General features: G+C 39.3%; 2 protein-coding genes across 2 annotated transcripts; one reads left to right on the top strand and one right to left on the bottom strand.

Moving 5' to 3' along the window:
* Positions 1-1,395: 1,395 nt before the first annotated feature.
* LOC122301869 lies at positions 1,396-2,172 on the top strand. The gene has a single exon (XM_043113232.1). It carries the CDS (start codon positions 1,396-1,398, stop codon positions 2,170-2,172), a length of 777 nt encoding a protein of 258 aa, XP_042969166.1.
* A 4,752-nt stretch (positions 2,173-6,924) lies between these two features.
* On the bottom strand, positions 6,925-9,702 carry LOC122301868 (receptor-like protein 7). Its single transcript, XM_043113231.1, has 2 exons — positions 7,941-9,702; positions 6,925-7,841 (listed from the first exon to the last, which is right to left on the bottom strand). Exons 1-2 carry the CDS (start codon positions 9,700-9,702, stop codon positions 6,925-6,927), a joined length of 2,679 nt encoding a protein of 892 aa, XP_042969165.1.
* Positions 9,703-11,147: the final 1,445 nt, after the last annotated feature.

The raw sequence follows: 11,147 nt of genomic DNA, 5'->3' as shown, positions 1-11,147 counted from the left end.
GAGCTCTAACTGAAAAGTTAGTCAATAGTGAAGGCTTCAGAGTAACTATGTCCCAAATCTGGAGGCTACAGGGATGGGTAAGGTTCAAGGAATTGGGTGACCAATGCTTTTTGATTGAGTTTCAATGCATAAAAGATAAAGAAAAGGTCTTGAGTGGGAGGCCATGGTTCTACGATCGAAGCTTACTGACCCTACTGGAGGTTGACGAATCTGTCTCGATCAATGCTCTACGTTTTGAATTCGAACCATTCTGGGTGCAACTACACAACTTGCCACTTGCAGCAATGACTGAAGACTTCAGGACCCAATTTGCATCATCAGTGGGTCATGTGATCAGAGTGGAATCAGACTCGGAAGGACTAGCATGGGGAAGGTGTATGCGTGTTAGGGTGGCTTTGAACCTTCATAAACCACTGTTGAGAGGGAAGTGGTTAATGTTCGATAAGCAGAAACACTGGATCTCTTTCAAATATGAAAGACTCCAGAATTTTTGCTTCCACTGTGGAGTGCTATATCACAGAGGAAAGAGCTGCTCGAGACCACGGTTTGAGCATCAAGGTGAAGAACAAACAGTGCAGCAATATGAAGCCTGGCTCAGAGCTCATCCCAAGAACACAAATATCTTTGACAACCACAAATATGGTGGTTCAGACTCTCAAAAGCAGTTTCAAGGGGATCAGCAGGGAGGAAGATGGGGAGGTGAAGGTGGAGAACACAGCCTGAAGGAGCAGGTAGAGCTACAGGACCCTACAAGTGAACATAAGAAGGCTACAGTTGATAAACTGAGAAGGGACACGCCAGACCTTGATGGGCATGGGTTGACAGAAGGCATGGGTTGACAGCAGGATGCTTGAGAAAGGAAACCATAGACCCCCAAGACAGCATGAATTTACACAAAGGATTAGAAGAAAGTCAAAGCAAAATCCCAGAACAGCCCCTAGAACTGCATGAGGTTCATATCTCTATAGCTAGACCTGAGTCTAAAGAGATGGTGGGATATCACACTAGAATAGAACTAGACTCAGAAAAACCGACTATGGAACCTGACACAAGGCATGGAGACTGCAGCACCAAGATCCAAGCCAGAACCAAGTTGAGTGATGCTCTACCAGGAAGGGTGGACAGCAATGAGCCTGAGCCAACTGACAAGAGGACAAAAGCTAGAAAATGGAAAAGGAAAGCTCGAGGGGAACACATCCAAACAGAAGGAAACTCAGGTGAGGCTCTTGCTAATTTAACAAATTATAACCTGAGAAATGCAAGAAAGGAAGATAGAGAAAGGAAGAGGCATAGGATCTTTAATGAACACAACCCCAAAAGAACAAAGAAACTAGGAGAAACTAATGAAAACTTTACCCCAATGGCAGAGGCTGGATCCCAGCCCTGCCAAGAACAATGAGCATCTTGGTGTGGAACTGTCGAGGGCTTGGGAACCCTCAGACAGTTAGAGTCCTTAGGCAATTAGCCAAGGATAAGATCCTATCTTTAGTTTTCCTAGTGGAAACTAAATGCAACTGTAGAAGAATGGACATGATCAGGAGGAAACTAAGATTTGATAATTGTCTGGCAGTAGATAGTGTGGGTCTTAGGGGAGGAATAGCCTTGTTGTGGAAAACAGATTGGAATGTGGAAATCATTAGCTACTCACGATGGCACGTCAATTCTATAGTGCTGGAGGAGGAAAATGGCCCTGCCTGGCAATTCACAGGCCTTTATGGCCACCCAGAAGTAGCTAAGAGGAGTAGTAGCTGGCAATTACTCCATATGCTTAAACCCACCACCCCTATGGCATGGCTATGTGCAGGGGATTTCAATGAAATTCTCTACCAGAAGGAGAAACTTGGGGGGGCAAGCAGGCCATACAAACAGATAGAAGAATTCAGACAGGTGGTTGAAAGGTGTGGACTAAGTGACTTACAGTCTCGGGGGCAGAAGTATACATGGGCTAATAACAAGTTTGGGGGTGATTTCATTAAGGAAAGAATAGATAGAGCCTTTGCAAACAAGGAATGGAGTAACTTGCATAGCTTGGCATCGTGCACAATACTACCTGCTGTTAACTCTGACCACTCACCATTATACATTAACAAACAGTTTTTGAACTGTATAAGAAACAAGAGGGGCTTGATATTCAGATACGAGGCTGCTTGGGACTTAAGAGATGAATGCTAGGGAATTGTAACAGAAGCATGGGGAAAAGGTTAGCATGGGAGTAATGGAGCCAGCTCAATGAGACATAAGTTAAGAGTATGCCAAGGGGATTTGGTGCATTGGAGGAAAAAAACCAAAGCTAATGACCAAAGAGATATAACACAGAAAATGAACAAGATTAGTCACCTTCAAAACAGTGGAACTGGACAACATGTGGATGAAATGAAACAATTACAAAGGGAGGTTGAGTTCTCACTTGCAGAAAGAGATATGGTATGGCGTCAGAGGGCAAAACAACATTGGCTCAAGTATGGAGACAGAAATACCCAGTTTTTCCATATGCAGGCAAACCAAAGAAGGAAAACAAACACCATAAAGTCCATCAAAGACCAGTTGGGTCGAGAGATCACTGAACAGGAGGCCATAGGAGGTGTATTCACAGGTTTTTTTCTCTTCTCTCTTCACTACATCTTCACCTTCTAACATAGAGGAAGGCTTACTTGCACTAGAGCCTAAACTAAATGAAGAAATGGAAAGCAGGCTCATGGAACCATTTACCCCTAAGGAGGTCACCAATGCAGTATTCCAAATGAACCCATTGGGATCACCTGGTCCTGATGGGTTCCTAGCCTAGTTCTATCAACAGCATTGGCAAGTGGTGGGAAAGGGAGTTTGTGATTTTGCCCTCAAAGCTCTAAACCAAGAGGCCTCTTTACAAGAGGTTAATGATACATATATAACCCTGATCCCTAAGGTCAGAAAACCTGAGATAGTGGCTGAGTATAGACCAATCAATCTTTGCAATGTCCTATACAAGATTATGTCAAAAACGTTAGCAAACCGACTAAAAGGAATATTGCCCAGCATAATCTCCTTGAACCAGAGTGCCTTTATACCTGTGAGACTTATTTCAGACAACACTCTAATTGCATATGAGGTGCTGCACTCAATGACATCAAGGGTGAAAGGGAGGAGAGGGTTCATGGCACTCAAACTGGACATGAGCAACGCATATGATAGAGTAGAGTGGGATTTTGTCACAGCTGTATTGGTTAAGATGGGTTTCCCTCAACATTAGATCAATTTGGTACAAAACTGCCTCAAATCAGTGTCCTACTCTATCATAGTCAATGGTGAGCCCCAACAACAGTTTGTGCCCACGAGGGGTATTCGACAAGGAGACCCCTTATCTCCTTACATTTTCATAATCTGTGCTGAAGCTCTCACAGCCTTATTGAACAGAGCAGAATTATGTAAGGATATCACAAGTATCTCCTTGGGTAGAGGCCCAATCACAGTAAACCACCTTTTCTTTGCAGATGATAGCCTATTGTTCTGCCAAGCTAGCAACAAGGAACTCTATAAGGTTCTAAGCATACTGGTTCTCTATCAGAAGGCCTCGGGTCAGATGTTAAACAAAGAAAAATCCTCCATCTTTTTCAGCAAGAACACAAGGAAGGAGACACAGCACCAGATCCTCATGATGGCAGGGGTTAAATCTAAGGGCTCTTTTGAAAAGTATCTAGGCTTGCCTACTGTAGTGGGAAGAACCAAGGTGGCTGCATTCCACTCACTCATTGACAGGACTTGGGCTCGAATAGCAAACTAGAAGACAAAGCACCTATCAACTGCAGGAAAGGAAACTCTTCTCAAGGCTGTATTGCAAGCCATCCCAACATATTCGATGGGAATTTTCCTTCTACCAGTCTCTATCACCAAAAAGCTAAACCAGCTATTCAGGAAATTCTGGTGGGGGTTTAATGAAGACACAACAAAGATCCAATGGGTGAACTGGAAGCAAATCAGCTACTCAAAGGAGTCGGGTGGGCTTGGCTTCAGGGACTTCAGAAGTTTTAACTTAGCTATGTTGTCAAAACAGGGATGGAGAATCTTACAAAACCCCTCCTCACTGGTCTCAACGATTCTCAAACAGAAGTACTTCAAACAAACAGATCTAATGGGGTCAACATTGGGCAGGAGCCCATCCTTTGCATGGAGAGGCATCCATGCAGGGCTAAGCTTACTAAGAGAGGGCCTACTATGGAGAGTAGGCAATGGCATAGCATCAACATCTGGTCTAACTGTTGGATCCCTTCCCTTCCCGAGTATCAAGTCAAATCCACTAAAGTACCAAACTGCAAGTACCAGACAGTAAGTGAACTGCTTGAACCTAATCAACTAAGATGGAGAGAACCCTTACTTCAACAATTTTTCTCAGAAGAAGAAGTGGAAGCAATCAAGTCCATTCCTATCAGTGTTGGTGGCAGAAAGGATGTGAGAGTATGGAGGTTAACAAGCAATGGCATGTACACAGTCAAGAGTGGGTACCATCTCCACAGAGATATGATTAGTAAAATGGAAGAGGAAAACTCGAATAGAACTAATGACCAAGGAGTTTGGAAAGCATTATGGAAACTAAGGCTAACCCCTGCAGTCAGAATGTTTGTTTGGAGGGCCTGCAGTGAGGCTTTACCTACCTTAGCCAATTTTAGGAGGAGGAAAATAATATCAGACAGCATGTGTGCAGTTTGTATGCAGGTTTCTGAAACCTTAGGCCATGTTTTGTGGGGCTGTGCTGCAGCAAGAGATGTGTGGAGTCAAGGCTGCAGGAAGGTGCAAAAGATGGTTGTTCATAGTGATTTGATGTTTGACATATGGGCTAAGCTAGTGGCAAGACTAAATACTGCAGAATTGGAAGAGGTGGCAGTTACACTTAGAGGGATCTGGACCAGAAGAAATGAGTTCCTGCAAGGAAAAGAATTCAAGCACCCCTCGATCCTAGTTCAGCAAGCTAGAACTGATCTATTGGACTACAAAGCCTCAACCACAAACCCCAAATCAACTCTTAACCAGGCCACGACAGTGGTTCATAGGTGGATCAAACCTTCCCTGGGTCAGTTCAAGGCTAACTGGGATGCAGCAGTTAGAAGGGGAGAGGGAATGGTTGGCATAGGAGTCATTATCAGGGATCACCAGGGCCTAGTCATTGGCGCCCTTCAGGCATCAAGGCAGTTTAGGGGGGAACCATTCGATGCAGAGGCCTATGGACTACTGTTGGCTGTAGTATTTTGTCAAGAAATGGGGCTGAGGCAAGTCTGCCTAGAAGGGGACTCGAAGTAGGTAGTTGAGATGGTCCAAAGTCACACTCCTAACTGGAGCTTGGGAGGCTGTCTAATTGATGACTCAAGGAGGATTTTGGACTCAACTTCAACCTGGACTGTCTCACACACTTATAGAACAACTAATGGTGCAGCACATCAACTTGCAAAGGCTGGATTGGAGTGCTCAGAAGACGTCTATAACATTGAAGAAGTTCCTAGATGTATTGAGACCATTGTGTCTAGAGAAATGTTGTAGAGTTTGTGTGATATGTCAAGCAGTGGTGTTTGATTGTACTGATGTATAATTTTATGAATGAAATTTACATCATTTTCAAAAAAAAAAAAAAAAATACGTACTTGGCCGTCTAGAACAGTACAGTAGTTGGAAGAATTTCATCATCATGATTCACCAATTGGATGGGCTGGTTAGGCTTAGATGATCAATTGATACCGGTCCGGCCTCATGGTCATCCGTGTTTGAGACATAAGTATTTTAGGACATGTAAGGATACAACTATTTAATTGATGAATAAGATGGTTTATATATATATACCTTCAATATATTTTTGTGAATAAAATTGGAAAATAAATTAAATTTGGATCCTTCAAAATTAAAAGCGTTCTTCGTATAGTTGCTAAATTATTAAAAAAAAAAATGATGCATGTGTCATACATTTTTTACAGATCAATAGATACTTCGTTTGAATTTGTCAGTGATCTTTGATATTTGAATCTCTATTGGTGATTTCTATTTTTCGATTTTTCCTGATTGGACAACCTTGATTTTGAGGGTAGTGGGTAATTTTGATGAGAGGCCAAAGCAGGAGAAGAAAGCATATGCATCTATGAAGACTGGGGCACGAGTCGCTGCCGCATTATCCAGTTATTGCTTGAGCTCCGTCCTCGTCGCATTCCTTACAGTATTTTTAGATGGAATGGCAGATCCTGCTAGCCATGGGAAAAATGAGCGAGACATTGAGCAAGTTAGTTTCCCTCACCCCTTATTATTTTTATCTTTTTCTCAAGTCTTCTATTTTGTTTAGAGAAAATTGTGGGGGTGGTTCTCTTTCCCAATTTAATGAATCAATTAACAAAGGTGTTGTGAAACATTAATGAATTTCATAACTTCTTTTTATAGCTTTTTTAGATGTTTTTGTTGTAGGGGTATGAACGCATATGGGTCTTACTCTTATATATCTGTGAATGGAGGAGGAATAGACAAGGACCAGTAGAGTATAATAGTAGTAACTCAAGATGAAAATGAAGTTCAATTCTCCAGATTACCAAACTACTACCCTTTATCTTATCTTAGATATATGTGTTTGAAATTCTCTCCTTGTATACATAACATAAGCGTAACGATTATTGTAATTGGAACGGAAATAGTAAAATTCACTAGAGCAGGGCATCTCTGCTTTCACCGCCATAAATTTCTGTGGTTAATTTTCTTTCACAACACTTGTTTTATTGAGAGCTTGGGTGCAAATACAACAGATTCTTTTCAGTACAAACATCCTATCTGGCTATCCATGGCCCTTTCCTATAACATCTAAAAGAGGAATAAAAAAACAAAAAAATAAAAATAAAAATAAAGCTACAATAATAGTGCGTACTACAGACATTGTGCATAGAATTATTTATTAATTATGGAAACATGCATGTAGGATTATATTTAATTTATGCGGCCTCTCCAATTCACCCTTCTACGGGTCGGCTGCCCAATTGCGAATGTCTTCTTCATAAACCAACCATACTTCTTTGTGATCACGATTTGCCCAGACACAGCTCCAAACACGAATCCACATCCATATCCCATTGCGACTACTTTCCAACCAAATTCAAATGAGAATTGATTTGAGTTGTGGCTTGAAGATGGAGGCAGTACTGAGTCCTCAAGATTCCCACATTTCTTGGTCAAAGGGTTACGGCATAATTCAGGGTTCTCACTGAACGAACTGTTGTCGAATGTGTCAAATTGTTTCCCATGTGGTATAGGTCCTATCAAGCGATTATGGGAGACATTAAAGTGTGAAAGGAAAGTGAGTTCTGCTAGTTGCGGAGGGATCACACCAGACAACCTGTTTTGAGACAGATCCAATGATTCTAGCCCTATCAAGTTTGCCAAAGTAAATGGTATAGGACCTGTGAGAAAGTTGTTGGAAATGTTGAGCAAATCAAGTTCTTTTAGATTCCCCACCACTTCTGAAATTTCTCCTTCAAATCTATTGCTTGAGAGATCAATAGCTATAAGGAAATCTGGGACTTTCTCATAATTTGTCTCTGTGCCTTTGTTGATCATCGTGATTGAGTAGTCAATAGCTATAGGGCAATCTGGGACTTTCTCATAATTTGTCTCCGTGCCTTTGTTGATCATCGTGATTGAGTAGTTAATGGAGGGCATACGCACCGTAGAGTTTGCAGACATCGCTGAAGTTATGATTTCCCCCATGTACTTTAAGCTCTTGGCATTGACGATTTGCATGGCTTTCCAATTTTGGAAGTGTTCATATGGCAACTTGCCAGAAATATCATTATTTGAGAGGTCAATGATGTGCAATTTTGGGAATTTGAAATTGCTATCCGAACTTCCTATTGTACCATGGAGTTTATTAGATCTCAAAATGAGAATCCTCAACTCTGGAAGAATGCCCAACTAGGAAGGAAAAATATCATGTATCTGATTGTTACCAAGATTAACAACTTCAAGCTTGGTACAATTGGCCAATGATCTCGGTACACGCCCCTGTAAATGATTTTGGCTGAAATCAATCAGCTTCAATTCTTTTCCTTCACCACGGATCCGAGGAATGGTTCCATGAAAATTATTGTCTTGTACATCCACAATTGTGAGAGAATCACTCAAGTTGCCTAAGCATTGTGGAAGAGGACCACTCAAGTTGTTGCTTGACAAATCGAGAATATTTATTAAACTTAGATTGCAAATCAAATCTGGTATTTCTCCGGTCATTTTGTTGTTTGAGACCGAATATAAAACAATGGAAGGAGGTGGGATTGGTAGTGAACCTTGAAGCATGTTAGAATCAAGCGCCAGATTATTCAGATTAACGTAGGGGAGCACAACCGGAAGTTGGTCGAAACCGGTGAGAAAGTTGTTACCCAAATTTAAATCCCAGAGAGTTTCTATACTTACGTTCCACATCCATTTTGGAACTTGGCCGTGAATCTTGTTTCCACTAAGATCTAATAATTTCAACTGATCTTGGATCCTCAGAAACTCTGGGAACTCACCCAAGTCACAACCACCTATTGATAATACCTCAAGTTTTGGAAAAGTTGAGTTGGTACTGGGCTTTGTAAGCAACGAAATATTGTTTCCATCTAACTCGAGATCAAAGAGGTTATTGAGTCTTAGAAACAACTCAAGCTCCACCGTGCCACTCAAATCGTTATCATGGAGACGCAGAATTTCAAGATTTACAAGCCTAGATATTGACCGTGGAATTGAACCGTGCAACCTATTTGATTGAAGTAGTAAAACTTCTAGATTGGTAAGGTTACCTAGTGAAGATGGTATTTCTCCTGAGAAATTGCAATACCGCACAGTAAATATAACCAAGGACTTGAGGTTACCAATCGAATCCGGTAGCTCACCATAGAAGTTCGTGGATCCAAGTCTCAATGATACAAGGGGGCTAGTGCTGTTAAATTCTGGGAGACATCCCGTGAGGTATTCGTTGAACCCTATATGAAGAAGCTGAAGATTAGGTAGACCGAAGCTTCCCACAGGAAACTCACCATGCAGGTCACACTCTTTTAGAGATAGATTCGTTAAAGAAGATAAGTTTGCCAAGATATTAGGTACGTTGGATGATATAACAACCTTGTCAAGATTTAGTACTTCCAAGTTTGTGAGGTTTTGAGCTATAACTGTTAGGCCAGATTTTTGGAGCTTCAACAACGAATTATATGAGAGATCTAGAAAAACTAACTTGGAGAGCTCTAAGATTTCTGAAGGGATTTGGCCAGAAAATACAGAGAAAGAGAGGCTGAGCTTTGTTAGCCTTGAAAGTTGTCTAAAACTAGTTGGGATCGGAGAAGAGTTGAAGTCATTGTCGTCCAAATTGAGGTTTTGGAGGTGAGCAAGGTGGAAGAGGCTGCTATTGGAGTTGAGAATACCTTGAAGACAGCTGCTATTAAGATCGAGGCCGATGACATGACCATTGTCCTTATTGCACTCTACACCGTCCCAATTGCAACAATCACTGATTTGATCTAGTTTCCACCTTGAAACCTTTGGATAAGCAGAGGGATATCCGGACGCGAATTGATTGATAATAAAGCTTTCCTTGAATTGCAACAAGGCAAATCTCTCATTATCATGGCACAGGGGCTGCACACCAGAAGAAGAGGCAGCAAGTATAAGATAAAACATCATCAATGAAACAAGAAAGTGCATGATCAAGATGATGAGAGGAAAGGATAAACCCATTGTCTAAAATATTGGAGTTGGGGAGAGATCAAGAGAATCAGACAAGAAATGGCTTAAAGGAATTTTAGATGATTTCATTCACTCAACAAGTACGTGATGTATTTAAATTAGTCTTGAATGAGTTGATAGGGGACCCATATGTTTAGTCAAGTTGTCCTCTTCGTGCTAAGCTAGCTTACAATATATATTAATGGATGATATGTACGTAACACCTCCCAAAATCTGTTATCTTATATTGTTCTTGTATTCTCACTTCATTAAGATATATGCTGATAAAAAATTAAAAAATCTCACTTTCTCATATCTAGTCGTTTCCGTGATATTGAAGGCTTGTGAAAGTAATGGTTCACGTCATATAAAAGTAAGAGTCTTCTTTATATTTTCTTTGTATTGTCCAGCTCAAAAGTCTCATTTTTCGAGTCAAGTCGTCTCTGTGTTATTGAAGGCTTGAAAAGTAATGGCCACCGTTGCATCAAACAAGATTTTTCCAACACGTAATGTCTTGACCAATTACCATTTGCATCTAAATAAGTACTATTTTTTAATAAATATAAGACCTAAAAGCAAAGAAAATAAAATAAAAAGCCATTATATTTGTAGTAGTACTACAGACAACATGCCCATAGAGATTTTTTTTTTAACTTTTATTTTCTATGGATACATGTAGGATTAAATTTAGTATTAGTTTAGTTTTATTGAGATGAGTTAAAAATTAAATAAAATATTATTTAAATATTTTTTTATTTTTTTATTTTAAAAATAAATAAATTATTTATTTTATTTTATATAACAAAATTTAAAAATTATAATGATTAAATAAAATAAATTAAGATTGCTCTTAATCTTTAAGGCCGCTCCAAATTCCAATTCATCATTCTTCATGTATGAGTACATGGGTCTAATATCAAAAACCACAATTAAATAGGATACTAATCCACAAATTGGAGTCTAAATCCAATTATATGTTTGGTTAGTAAGATGATCTTAGATCATCTCATACTATCTTATTATTATTCATAAACTATTCACTATTTTTTTTATTACTATTCGTTACTTTTTTTACTATTATTCAAAGACAATCTAAGATCATCTCAATATCTAAATGTAACTGAACAATCTCATTCCCTAAGTATCCCTTAGACTATTTCAAAATTTTGTGAATAATTGTGAAATTATTTGAGTGAAGATGTTTTATTGAATTTTGAGAAATGAGATAGAAAAATTAAATAAAAATATTATAAAACTAAAATATTGTTTAAATATTATTTTTTAATATTATTTTATTTTGAAGTTTGTAAAAGTTGTATTGATTTTTTCTTTTATTTTGAAATTTGTAAGAATTATATTGGTTTTTGTAATTGAATAGTGAATAAGTAATTAAATTTTGAAATTGAAAAGTATTTTATATCTGAGTAATATTTAGAAATAAATCTATAAGAAGTTTT

The sequence above is a fragment of the Carya illinoinensis genome, chromosome 2 (assembly GCF_018687715.1).
Source record: "Carya illinoinensis cultivar Pawnee chromosome 2, C.illinoinensisPawnee_v1, whole genome shotgun sequence".
NCBI lineage: Eukaryota > Viridiplantae > Streptophyta > Magnoliopsida > Fagales > Juglandaceae > Carya > Carya illinoinensis.
Note: the sequence above shows the minus strand (reverse complement) of the source record. Positions and strands in the feature narration are given on the sequence as shown.